At 38.8% G+C, this 14,626-nt stretch overlaps 1 protein-coding gene across 1 annotated transcript; it reads left to right on the top strand.

Annotated features, from left to right (window-relative positions):
* Positions 665-1,348, top strand: LOC107615589. The gene has a single exon (XM_016317640.1). It carries the CDS (start codon positions 665-667, stop codon positions 1,346-1,348), a length of 684 nt encoding a protein of 227 aa, XP_016173126.1.

A 14,626-nucleotide genomic window follows, 5' to 3' on the forward strand; every position in this document is an offset into this window, starting at 1 on the left:
GATGAAAACTAAACTATGACTACTTGGTTCATTCCCCCTTCAATCCTTGGGTTCAATAGCATCAGAAATGAGTTGGATTGGGCCCAAAATGAGCTAGAAATTGCTGAGGGCGATTTCATTAAAGTGGACCCACGGGCAGAATCGGTGCGCACGCGTACATGGCACATGCGCGCCCTAGAGCGCAAAGCAACATATAGCGAAATTTATATCATTTCGAAGCCCCGGATGTTAGCTTTCGAACGCAACTACAACCGCCTCATTTGGACCTCTGTAGCTCAAGTTATGGTTGATTGAGTGCGAAGAGGTCAGGCTTGACAGCTTTACGGGTCCTTCATTTCTTCATGAGTTCTCCCACTTTGCATGCTTTTCTCCTCACTTCTTCCATCCAATACTTGCCTTATGAACCTGAAATCACTCAACAAACACATCACGGTATCGAATGGAATTAAAGTGGATTAAAATCACCAATTTAAGGGCCTAAAAAGGATGTTTTTACACTTAAGCACAATTCAAGGGAGAATTACAAAACCATGCTATTTCATTGAATAAATGTGAGAAAAGGTGATAAAATCCCCCAAAATAAGCACAAGATAAACCACAAAATTGGGGTTTATCAAGAGACCAGCAGAAGCCTCAACAAGGCTTCAATAATAATTAGAATGGAATGAACCAGAACAGGTTCAATAACAAACCATTCAAATTATCTCAGCAGATAATAGAGACATCCAAGCAGAGTCTCTCTGACTTGGCTGCTATAGTCTCCAACCTCTCCAAGACCACTCACAGTTTTATGGCTGAAATTAGGTCTTTCATTTGGAACTTGGAGATACAGGTTGGTCAGCTGAGCAAGAGGATCCTAGAGATCCCTTCCAACACTCTTCCAAGCAATACAGAGGTAAATCCGAAGGAAGAATACAAGGCCCTCACTATGGAGGTTGTGATAGAACCCAAAGAGGAGCCTGCTATAGAGGAGCTCAAGGAAATTAGAGCTCATGAGGAGGCTGGGAATGCCACGTTTCACGCCCCTTTGCTGAGAGAGGAACCTGAAGAATACTCTTCTTTAGAAAAGGATGAAGAGTCCAAGGAAGAGCAAATTGCTCGGTACCTGACCATCCTCACGAAGCTGAAAGCCAACTCTTCTCATGCAAAGGCGTTAGAAAAGGAAGATGAGCCTGTGATACTGGCTAAGGAGTGCAGTGCCTTGGTCCAGAAAAAGATTCCTAAAAAGCTACCGGATCCTAGAAGCTTCCTGATTCCCTGTACTATAAGGACCATCACCTTTGAGAAGGCACTATGCGACCTTGGCTCAAGCATCAATTTGATGCCTCTATCTGCAATGAAGAGGTGAGGAATTCTAGAGGTGCAGCATGCCACAATCTCATTGGAGATGGCAAACAAGACCCTAAAAAGGGCGTATGGTATGGTGGAGGATGTCTGATGAGCGGATAATTTATACGCTTTTTGGCATTATTTTTAGGTAGTTTTCAGTATGTTTTAGTTACTTTTTATTATATTTTTATTAGTTTTTAAATAAAAATTACATTTCTGGACTTTACTATGAGTTTGTGTGTTTTTCTGTGATTTCAAGTATTTTCTGGCTAAAATTAAGGGACCTGAGCAAAAATCTGATTCAGAGGCTGAAAAAGGACTGCAGATGCTGTTGGATTCTGACCTCCCTGCACTCGAAATAGATTTTCTGGAGCTACAGAAACCCAATTGGCGTGCTCTCAATTACGTTAGAAAGTAGACATCCTAGACTTTCTAGCAATATATAATAGTCCATAATTTGCCCGAGTTTTGATAATGCAAATTAGCGTTTGAACACCCACTTTCTATCCTATTCTGGCGTTAAACGCCAGAACTGGCATAAAAGCTGGAGTTAAACGCCCAAACTAGCACCAAAGCTGGCATTTAACTCCAAAAAGAGTCTCTACATGTGAAAGCTTCAATGCTCAGCCCAAGCACACACCAAGTGGGCTCCAGAAGTAGATTTCTGCACTATCTGCACTTAGTTACTTATTTTCTGTAACCCTAGCTACTAGTTTAGTATAAAAACCACTTTTAGTGATTTATTTGATATCTTTGATCAGTTCTATGCTATCAGAGATCATATTGTACACGTTTGGAGGCTAGCCTCACGGCTATGCCTAGACCTTTCACTTATGTATTTTCAATGGTGGAGTTTCTACACCCCATGGATTAAGGTGTGGAGCTCTGCTGTTCCTCATGAATTAATGCAAAGTATTATTGTTTTTCTATTCAACTCAAGTTTATTCTTATTCTAAGATATTCATTCACACACAAGAACATGATGACTCTGATGATCAAGTGACACTCATCACCATTCTCACTTATGAACGCATGCCTGACAAACACTTCCGTTCTACATGAAAACAAGCTTGAATGCATATCTCTTAGCCTCCTGGTTCACGATCAGAGTCTTGGTGGAAGGGATGACTGTGACGAGCTTCAAACTCGCGAGTGTTGGGCGTAGTGACAGATGCAAAAGGATCAATGGATCCTATTCCAACATGAGTGAGAACCGACAGATGATTAGCCGTGCGGTGACAGTGCATTTAGACCATTTTTACTGAGAGGATGAACGGTAGCCATTGACAACGGTGATCCCCCAACATACAGCTTGCCATGGAAAGGAGTATGAATGATTGGATGAAGACAGTAGGAAAGCAGAGATTCAGAAGCAACAAGCATCTCCATACGCTTATCTGAAATCCACCAATGAATTACATAAGTATTTCTATCTTATTTATATTTTATTTATATTTTAAATTCTCAAAACTTCATAACCATTTGAATTTGCCTGACTGAGATTTACAAGGATGACCATAGCTTGCATCAAGCCGACAATCTCTGTGGGATCGACCCTTACTCACGTAAGGTTTATTACTTGGACGACCCAGTGCACTTGCTAGTTAGTTGTGCGGAGTTGTGAAAAAGAGTTGAGATTACGATTGTGTGCACCAAGTTTTTGGCGCCATTTCAGAGATCACAATTTCATGCACCAATGTCCTAGTAAAGGTTGAGGACTTTTACATCCCTATAGACTTTGTGATTCTAGACACTGGGTAGGATAGAAATGAATCTATCATTCTTGGAAGGCATTTCCTAGCCACTGCTAAGGCCATAATTGATGTGGAAAGAGGAGAGCTAGTCCTAAGACTACATGAGGATTGCATCTTGTTCAAGATCTCCAACCCTCAATCTCCCTCTGACAGAGGTGGTACCATTGTGCAACACATTGTGTTCTAGCATTCCCTTTCAGTGCAAAGCTTTACAGATCCCCCAGACACCAACTTTAAGTTTGGTGTTGGGCAACCATAATCAAGCACTGGGAAGAAAGGTACTAAAAAGAAGGTACCTAAAGGCTGGAAGGACAAGAAGATCCCCACTGAAGGCCTCTCACCTGGAATGAGAGTTGTCTTCATTAAGAATCCAGTCATTCCACACACAATGAGCATAATCCTATCTCTAGAGCATGTGGAGCTCATTCATGAGAGCACAGGTAGAAAGTCCACTGTAAGGGGTGAAGATCTGAGCCCCTACTTACCTCCGTAATGGAGCTGTCTATCAAGCTAATGACGGTAAAGAAGTGCTTGTTGGGAGGCAACCCAACCATGATTAGGGTACTATTATTTCTTTTCTTTTTGTTTATTCTCATTTAATTTTGTCTTAATTCATTCTTTATGGTTTTTCTTTGCTTTTTGATGGAGATATTCAAAACTAAAAATAGAACACCCTGGGGAGAGTCTCATGCTGGTGTTGAATTCCATACAAGGAGAGAGCTGGGCATTCGACGCCCATACAGGAGCTAAGAAGCTCCTCTCCCTGATCCCTTCTGGGTGTTCAATGCCCACAGGGGGCATCCTGGGCATTCAACACCCCAAAGGGAGAAAGAAGCTGGCGTTGAATGCCAGGAAGGGAGTATCCTACGCGTCCAACGCCCAAAAGGGGGCAAAAGCTGGCATTGAATGCCAACCAGGGAGTAAAGGCTGGGCATTCAACGCCCTAAAAGGAGCAGATCCTAGCGTTGAATGCTAGGTAGGGGGCAGACAAGTGATTGTTCTGCAGCTATCTCATGCTAGTGGGTCCCACAGAATCTCCACCTACCACACCTTCTTTTCTCTCTTCTTTTCTAAACCTTGAAACCCACACCCTGCTTTCCCTCTTCGCCATACACCTTACCAATCATATCCACATTACCTTTTCCTCTTCCCAACACCCATCATAATCTCCATCATTCAATTCCCACCGACCTCACCCACTTCAAATTCACCGTTCTTCCCTCCCACATAACCGAACCCTATCCCTTCCACCTCTATAAATAACCTCTCATTCATCTCCACACCCTACTTTCCCTTCCTCACCCACCCCCACTTGGCCGAAAGCTTCTCTAACTTTTCCCTCTATATTTCTTCTTCATTTTACTCCCTTCTTCTCTTTTTATTACTCTTTGCTCGAGGACGAGCAAAGTTCTTAAGTTTGGTGTTGTAAAACCTTTGCTTTTTTACTTCTACCATTCCTAAGTATGGCACCAAAGACAAGTGAAGCCTCAAGAAAGAGAAAGGGAAAGGCTTCCGCTTCCTTTTCTGAACCATGGGAATCATGGAGATTCCTCACTAGAGCCCACCAAGATCACTTCTATACTGTGGTGAGGCACAAAAAGGGTGATTCCTGAGGTCTCCTTTAAGATCAAGGAGGACGAGTATCCATAAATTCTTGAAGAAATCTGGAGAAAGGACTGGGAAATTCTAGCCCATCCTATCTCAGCCATTGTCACACTAATAGTGCAAGAATTCTATGCCAATACTTGGGTCACAAAGGGGCATGACACTAGTGTTAACCCACAACCCAAGAACTACTGCACCATGGTCTGAGAGCAACTCTTGGACTTTAGCCCGAAAAGTTTGAGGATGGCATTACAATTGCCTCAACTGCAAGGTGACCCACACTCCTACACAAAAAGAGTCAACTCCGATCAGAGGTTGGAGCAAGTGCTCACAGACATCTGTGTGGATGGAGCCCAATAGAGGCTAGATGCACATGGTAAGTCTTACCAACTGAGTAGGCTTGACCTCAAGCCAGTGGCAAGAGGATGGTTAGAAATTGTGCAACACTCCATTATCCCTACTAATAACCGGTCTGAAGTTACTATTGACCGAGCAATAATGGTGCATTGCATCATGCTCGAAAATGAGTGGAGGTGCACGAGGTAATCCCTCAATAAATATACAAGGTAGCCACAAAAGCCTCCACTAAGGCAAGGCTAGCCTTCCCACATCTCATCTCTCGCATGTGCAACTCAGCTTGGATTAACATTCCAGGTGACGACCTCATTGAGAAGGATAAGCCCATCACGAAGATGAGAATGGAGAATGTCAGAGAGTCGGCACAAGGACCCCAACAAGAGACTATGCAGCTGCCTCAACCAGAAATCCTTGAGATGCCTTAAGGGATGTATTTTTCTCCCCGTGACTATTAGGATCAACTGAATACCTCAATAGGAGGGCTGAGTTCAAACGTGGAGCAGCTGAGGGTGGAGCACACTGAGCACGCCAGTACCCTCCATGAAATAAGAGAATATCAGAGACGATTGATGGAGGAGAACCAGAGGCAAGGGCGTGACATAGAGGAGATCAAACGCTCCATTGGATTCCCCACAGGAAGCAGCAACCGCCGTCACTGAGGTTGTTGAGTCCCATTATACTTCTCTATTTTATTTCTATTTTCACTACACTTTAATTTATTGTCTATTTTCTTTTCTAAGTTCATGATCACATCTAGTCATTTGTCTTTCTTTTAGTCATATTTCTGTTTTATTTTGGTTATAAGGTATCTTCTGTATCCTCACCATGCTTAAAAGAAAAATTATTTGAAAAAGAAATAGTGAGATGCATAAGTTTTAAGTACATCTTGAGTTATTCCAATTCATTTGATGTGGTGGCCTTGCATTTTCTTTCTGAATGTATGAATAAACAGTACATAATTGATATTGGAATTGAGAATTCTGGCTTTTGAAAAAACAAAAAATTTAGAGAAGTGTTATTGACTCTCTGAAAAAAAACAAAAAATATTGATTCTTGAAGCAAGAAAAGTAACAGAAAAAGAAAAAGAAAAAATAAAATAAAAAGAAAAAGAAAAAGAATGCTCATAAAAGAAAAATCAAAAGAGCAAGGATCCAAGGCTTTGAGCATCAATGGTTAGGAAGGTAAAAAATCAACCTAAGAAGCTCAAATGAGTTGCTATCCTTAACTAAATGCTTGTGGTGTAAAAGTGTCAAGTGAAAAGCTTGAGATTGAGAAGTTAAAGTCGTGATCCAAAGCAAAAGAGTACGCTTAAGAACTCTGGGCACCACTGATTGGGAATTTAAGCAAAGCTAAATTCGAATCCAAAGAGTTTCCCCAGTTAAGTGCTTGTGGCGTTTATGTATCCGGCGGTAATACGGGAAAAAAAAAACACTTAGAGCCACGACTAGGCTCAAAAAGGTGCAAAGCACCAATAGAAGTTGTGTTCAAGAATCAAGAAAAGCTAAAGTAAGAGAATCAATAATGTTCATCCGAATTCTAATTCCTAAGGATGTCAATATTTCTGAACTTCAAAGGAAAGTGAGATGCAAAAACTGTTCAGAAGCAAAGAGCTATTAGCCCCGTTCATCATTTGGAACTGAGCTTCATTGAAAAACTTTAAAACTTACTGTATCTCTTATTTTTAGTCCTACTTGTTTTTGGTTGCTTGAGGATAAGCAACAGTTTAAGTTTGGTGTTCTGATGAGCGGATATTTTATACGCTTTTTGATGTTATTTTCTTAGTGTTTTCATTATGTTTTGTTAAGTTTTGTTATGTTTTAGTAGATTTTAATGCAAAATTCACTTTTTGGATGTTACTTTGAGCTTTTATGTTTTTCTTATAATTTTAGGTAAATTTTGGGTGAATTTGGCAAGTTTTGGCAAAGCCTGATGCAGAGGCAAAGAAAGGACAACAGATGCTGTCAGATCCTGACCTCCGTGCATTCAAATGGGAATTTCTAGAGGTACAAAGGTCCAAATGTAGCGTTTTCAATGGCGTTGGAAAGCTAACATCTAGAGCATTTCAGCAATATATAATGGGTTATACTTTTCTTTGGAAATGAAAGCCCAAAACGGGCGTTGAACGCCTAAACTACTCTTTTTCTAGCGTTCAACACCTCGAGAGAATAGAGCTCAGCGTTGAACGCCCAAAACTGGCATTCAATGCCACAAAGGGAGCAAGGCAGTAGACGCACACCCCCTAATGGGCATTCAACACCCACTCACTCAAGCTGGACGCCAAGCTCAACCCAAACACTCACCAAGTGGGCCCGGAAGTGGATTTTCGCACCTTTAGCTTAGTTTCTTTCATTATTGTAATTTCTAATTATTATTAATTTCCTTTTAAGTCTAATCATTAGTATAAATAAGGGGAGATCACCATTGTTTAGGATCCTCTCCAGCACATTCGAATTTCACACTTTATTCTCTGTACTATATGAGCAATTAAACCTCCTAGGTTAAAGTTAGAAGCTCTGCTGACTCCTATGGATTAATATAATTCCTTTTCTACTTTAATCTGTGTTTGATTCTATTCTATGATGCATTCTCTTTTTTCATCCTTATGAATCTCGATTCTACATGAGTTCCTTACGAGTCCTGACCCAGATAGTATTGAGCTACAGCTTGAGGATGCATCACGGGTTCCAACAAGTTATCTGAGCTAATTGGGGTATGTGACATAAAACCTCGTTTGTCAAGGGTAATTGAGGTTCTTGTGGCTCTAAGGGCTAGAACCATAAGAGCATCAGTCTCTGATCCGGAAGATTCGACCTTGTCTGTGGCATTTTGAGTAAGGTCAGCCTTGCCATTGAATGGATTATTCATCCTTGAAGTAGTCGATATGATGTGTTAATCCAGAAGAAGAAGCACCTACGAAGCCTTAACTAACTGCTAATTACTGTCTTTATCTTAATTCTTTATCGCTTTTGCCATTGCTTGTTTATGCGCCTACAACAACCAAAAACTATCTTTCTATTCGCCTGACTAACATCTGCAGGACAACACAGCTTGCTCAATCTGGCAATCCTCGTGGGATTCGACCCTCACTCACCTGAGGTATTACTTGGACGACCCGGTGTACTTGCCGGTTCAGTTGTGCGAGTCACAAATTCGCGCACCAAGTTGATCGGGTAGGGTTGAGATTCAACCCACACCCTACTTGACCCGCATGAGAACCTTACCTGCATCCTACCCTACCCAATGCGAATAGGATTGGCAACCCTACTCGATCGGGTTGGATCGGGTTAGGTACCCACGTATAGGGTGCATGTTTTCACCCCTAGTAAAAATATTTAGAATGCGAATTAAAACAGTAACCTTAAAGATTTTGGACCAAAGTTGGGTCAAACAAGCCAAAAGCTGAAAACAGGCCCATGTTGGGCTTTGGGTCCAAACCCGTGACATATAAGCATTACACTTAGTGAGATTTCAGCAACTCGTCCTCCATAAATGAGAGAGAGCCATGGACATGAAGAGAGGAGAGTAAGGAGCCACCATTGTTACTATTCATTCCAACATTCAAATCTACATAACTTTTGATCCGGAGCTCCGATTGACAAGCTGTTTATGGCCACACATTCATTTTAGAACGTTCTTCAATTCTATCTAGGTATTTTGGTAAGAAATCTCAAAAAGCTTGCCCAGTTCTCTATTCTCTTCAAATTCAATATTTTAGTATTGTGTAAGTTGAGATATTGTGATTTTAGTTCTTTAGGGGTGCTCTAGCATGAATTTCAAGTAGATTCCATTCTAATATCTAGTGGGTTAAGGTAAAAAAGTTTTATCCCCTTTTATTTTTCCAATTCTATGAACCCTAGGTTGATCTATGTGTGAAATTGGTAATATTAGAGTTGTTGGGTGATTTTGTACACTTTGGGAGCTTAGATCGATCTTGGAGCTATTGATTGAGGCTTAGTTGGTGTTGGATGAGTTTGGTTTTTCCAGAATGAAAAGGAAATCAAGGGTTTAGAAACCACCATCATTAAGGTATAGGTTTGAGTTTCAAGTAAGCATTATGTAGAGTTATATAAATGCCTAGGTTAATTGACTTTAGGATAAGTGTGAATTCCATTGGTTGATGTTGTGATTAGTAAATAAATGTATGTATGTGTGCTTTGAATTGAAATTTGGCTATGAGTGTGTGAAATTGTAGACTATGATGATGATCAGAGTGAAAATTGGGCCGGAGGCCGCAATTGGGTAAATTTTGGTAAGTTGGTTGATATTGATGAGTTGTTGTGATTGAATTGATTGAGTAATTGAGGAATGATGTGTTGTAGAGATTAAATTTGGTGATTTGTTTTGGGCATCATGCTAATTGGATTGAATGAGAATTTTTAAGTGGAATCGATGTGAATTGAATAATGATTAATTGCTAGGAATTGAATGTGGTAGGTATCGAATAATTATAATGTGTTTCAGGATGATGATGGAACATTGAGTATGCTTAAAATGTGCTTTGGGCTGGTTTTAAAAGAGAGGAGTTTGAGAATTTAGCATAAAAGGAGTTAATGTAGAATTTTAATAAAAGTGATTTTATCCAACTTCGATGGGCCATAACATGGCGCATGGAGTTCGGAATTAAGTGGAAGTTGTCTCAAATTCAAGATAATTAAATTACCTTTAAAATGATATAAAGATGAGGGAAAATGGAATTTTCTAGAAACAGTTATAAGGGTTAGAAGTTTTGGGTTGAAAACTGAATTTCTACAACATATCAGCTTTTTCAAAATCTGTATTCCTGCGTATGTGGATGTGTCACGTATAACAACCCGAGCTTTTGAAAATTAAATATTGAGTTATTTATGATTTATTATATTTGATAATTTTATTTAAAGAAAATTATTTTCTTAAAAAGTAATTAAATTAAATTTTATTATACTTTGACTTTAAAAACTAATAAAATTTTCTAAATAATTGAGTATTTTCATATTAAGGATTTAAAGTTTTAGTAATTGAAAATAATAAAAATTTTATACAATTTAAATTGAATAACTGAAAATCTTGATTAATATTATGAACAAAAAGAAAATTTATTTATTTATCTTTAATTTCAAATTAGATTATTTAATTACATAAAAAAAATATAAATAGTATTTTTAAAATTAATTATATTGGATTAAATTTGGTTTTAGATTAACACTCCGCTCAAACCCAAAATTTCCAATTCCAACCCCTAATTTCACCAACCCTAACAGTATTACCCAACTCACCCATATGTATACCCCCTCCTACCTGTTTACCCATCAATGAGCCACACTCACCTTTTCCTCACCACTCACTCATCTACTGCCAAACCCTTTTCCCCATATATACACAACACAGCAGATTCAGCAAACAAAAAGGAAAGAAAAAAATGAAAAGGGGGAAAAAGGGAGAGAGATATTTGAGAGAGAGTAGAGGAGATCGGAGAAGAAGGAAGGGATGGAGGGCTTTGCCGCCACCGTCGCACACCACCACCGTCATGAGGCCCAGCCACCACGCAAGGAGAGAGGGTGACGTTGATGTTGCTGCCGACGTCGAGGGAGAGAGCGTGTCACGAGCCAGAGACGTTGCGAGGAAGAAGAGGAGTCTTCATGCTCTGCCGCTGTCCAGCCACCGTCGAGCTAGGTTCGCTGTCGTGCCTCACTATGTGTCACCGTCGAGCTTCGAAGAGAGAGAGAAAGTGCATGAAGATGAAAGAGAGAGGGGTCCAAAGTTGAACAGGTTTTTGTCACCGCCTCTACTGCCTTCACCACTGCTCTTGAAGCTCTGCTGTGGCTGCTGCTGCTGACTGAGCTGCCGCTAGGGGAAGCCGCTACTGCCGTCACAACGGGTGGAGTCTACCATCGAGCTGTGCGCCGTTGGTGGAGCTGTACCTCTTCGGAGTTGCTTCCCACCACTGTCAGTTCAGTTTTACCACAATCCTGCTCCACTTTTACGTTCTATTTTGCTCTCAGCTTATTTATCTGCTTGTTTTGGTTTTAATTCCATTTTAGTTACTGCCTTGTCTTGTATTTTCAAAACTATTTATATCTTCAATTTCTAGCAAATTTGAATTTCTTATTTTACTGTGATCATTATCATTGCCGTGGAAAGTTGCCATTGCTGCGAGAGTGATTTGAGATGTTGTTGTCCTGTCTCGGTTGCGTTGGAGTACTGCCACTACTGCAAATTTAAAGCAAAAGAGGGTTTGTCATGTTTAATTTCTGAGTTCGACTAATCGAGGTAGGAAATTTTATTTTTAAAATGATCATTTTTTGATTTAAGAATGCCCAAAGTATAGTAGATAATTGCAAATATGTTAGTAATTATAATGTTATTGAGTTTAGATTCTCAGCAGTGAACGATTGGCTGTAATTGTGATTGAGTTTTGGTTCTGAAAGTGAATGATAATTGATTTTGGTGTTAGTATGATGATGATTACGTGTGTGTATGAATTGAAATTCGTTTAGCGCTTATGTACATCTTGTAAGGTTGTTTAGGATTGAATGGTTGTCAGAAGTTCTTATTTTTACTTAATAAAGAAATTGGTTGCTGAGTCAAGTTATAAATAGTAAATTATGAGATTGAGGTTTGATAAATGATAAATACATCAAGTCTCGATTTCCAATGGAGTTCCTGGAAATGATTTCTTAACTAAAAGTAGTAATTTTGAGAGTTTATAAATGATTTTGCAAGGATTGGAATCATATATTGATTATTAAGAACCTTATGTTTGATAAGTGATGATAGAAGATTGGTAAACTGTTGAGAAGTTATGAAAGTGAGAGAGCCCATAAGGATGGTGACGTCGAATTTTAAGGGAAAGTTTTGTCCAAATTCTCGTAAAAATAAACGACAGACTAATTTTGTTCTGAAAATAAGATTTATATATATATTTATATTAAGAAACGATTTGATTATTGAGAATTATTTGATATTTGAAAATGGTTTGGTTATTGAAAAGGATTTGACATTCGGAATGATTTGGTTGGCAGAGCCCGAATTTTAGAGGAAATGCAGCAAAATTTTTTATAAAACTCTGAGGCTTTGTTTAAAGCAATATTCAAAAGAAAATTTGGTTTAAGAATCATATTATTTGGTTTTCGATTTATTAAGAAAAGTATTATGTTTTAAGTTTAATCCCTTGAGAAAAGATTTTTGCTTTAAGTTATGATTAGAGTTCGATTTATTAAGAAAATAAATTTTATCTTGATTAAACGTTAAAAGAAGTTTGGGGTATTTGGTAATTAAACATTTTGATGCTAAGACTGATGAATGACTGAAAGTATACCTATATGGTGAAGTGGAGGTACGAGTGATTGTACAGAGGTGTGAGAAATTATGTAGTGATGCGGTTGTATGACAAAAAGAAAAGAAATGAGAAACGATGAATGAAAAAGATAATTAAGAATTGGTTGTCTGATTTGGCCTTTGTGCCAATTGCTAAAGTGGAAGCGCCCGCCTAACTGATAGCCTAAGATTGCAAATGCAAGAATAGAATTGGTTGTTTGATTGGCCCTTTGTGCCAGTTGCTAATGCGGAAGTGCTCGCCTGACTAACAGCCTAAGGTTGCTAATGCGGAAATGTCCGCCTAACTGATAGCCCCTTTCCTACTATGATGCACATAGAAATGTTATTGTGATTCGGCCTAACTAACACGAGTAACCGTCATGCGAGGGTATTCTAACTGACATGGGTTCGTCCATGATGATACCAATGTGCCTGACTGACACAGTAGAGAAACCATATTCGGGATTTGCTCCGAGTAACATCGGGTTGTGGGTAAACAACCAACGCATGAGCTCATAGCCTGCATAGGGAAGGCATTCATCATTTGCATTGCGTAAATTACTTTAGTATTCTTGTGTGCCATGCTGAATTATCTATGAATTCTTTATGTTTGATTTACGTGTGAATTGTTTGTGTGTGTTTGTAATGCGTGTGTGTTTGTGCCTGTTGGTATCGGTATATGTCAGGGATTAGGAAACCAAGAACTGATTACTGTAATTCAAAAATCGAGTGATGTATCTGGATTTCGTTTAGAGAAATATAATTTAAAGAGAACCAATTAATGTCTTTAAAGTAAGGTTTAAGAAATTCTAAAGGTACTAATTTTAAAGTTATAGGTAATTATTTGCATTGTTTTTATTTACTCTCACGGCATTCACTGTCCCTACTGAGAACTTGTGAGGATAATGTTCTCACCCCCTAAGGACCTTCTTTTTCAGCAGCAGGTTCAGGTACTTTCTGTATGTTGTTTAATCTTAGATTTTATTTTCCCTTCGTCATTTATTGTTTTGGAAATTTCAGAGGGGTAGGGGATATATTTGAGGATCTTTGAATAAGTCTATGTATATAATGCTATGTGAATATATATATATATATATATATATATATATATATATATATATAAATATCTTTATGATTAAGTGATTAAACGTAAAAACTTTTTGTTTTCTTAATTAAAGTTTTGGTTCATATTCGTGAAAGCTCAATATTAAATAAATATACTATGAAATTAAAGGAATAGAGGAAAGTAGAACTCGGACTTTTAGTACGATCATGAGGTGCTAAAAGTTAGGGTGTTACATCACGCGACACGAGCATATGTTGCTACCAAGTGCTCTCGCATACGCGAAGGTGGTCCACGTACGCAACTTCGTCAAATTTTGCACTCATGCGTACGTGGAAGGGGTATGCATAAGCACAAGCTTATTTTCACTATTTAGCCTTTCCGACAAGCATGTAAGCCCTCATAACCCCTATTTTAAGTATGTTAACCAAATTTTAAGCTCTAAAGTGAGTATGAGATTGTATCGTGAGTTGAATTAAATTATTCTTGGATAAACGCTTGGTTAAAATAGATGACTTTGTTGCAAAGACGATCATTTGTCCCACTCGCTATGAGGACGGTGGTATTATCCTGCTCACGAGTTAATGAGAATGAGAAATTGATAAAAAACTGGGGTTAATGAATCAGAGTTTCTTAAATGGATAATGGATTAGGGTTAATGAGCGCAATAATGTATGAAACAACTAAAAGACATTAATGTTAACTGAGTTGAGTTATCCCGAACAAAGACGGTGGTTAATCCCTCTTGTTCGTGGTTATGGTGTGGAGTGAAGACGGCGTGGTGTTATCTCACTCACAGGTTAATGAGAGTGAGGACGTGTGATAAACCCCGATTTTGCGGTTTATCTTGTGCTTATTTTGGGGGATTTTATCACCTTTTCTCATATTTATTCAATGAAATAGCATAGTTTTGCAATTCTCCCTTGATTTGTGCTTAAATGTGAAAACATGCTTTTTAGGCCTTAAAATAGCTACATTTAACTAACTTTAATTCCATTCGATGCCTTGATATGTTTTTTGAGTTATTTCAGGTCCATAAGGCAAGTATTGGATGGAAGAAGTGAGGAGAAAAGCATGCAAGTGGGAGAACTCATGAAGAAATGAAGGAACCGTAAAGCTGTCAAGCCTGACCTTCTGGCACTCAATCGACCATAACATGAGCTACAGAGGTCCAAATGAGGCGGTTCTAGTTGCGTTGGAAAGCTAATATCCGGGGCTTCGAAAT

Source organism: Arachis ipaensis, chromosome B09 (genome assembly GCF_000816755.2).
Source record: "Arachis ipaensis cultivar K30076 chromosome B09, Araip1.1, whole genome shotgun sequence".
Lineage (NCBI taxonomy): Eukaryota > Viridiplantae > Streptophyta > Magnoliopsida > Fabales > Fabaceae > Arachis > Arachis ipaensis.

Excerpts from the sequence above, each read along its gene's own strand:
- LOC107615589 (XM_016317640.1), top strand. The coding sequence starts at position 665 with ATGAACCAGAACAGGTTCAATAACAAACCATTCAAATTATCTCAGCAG.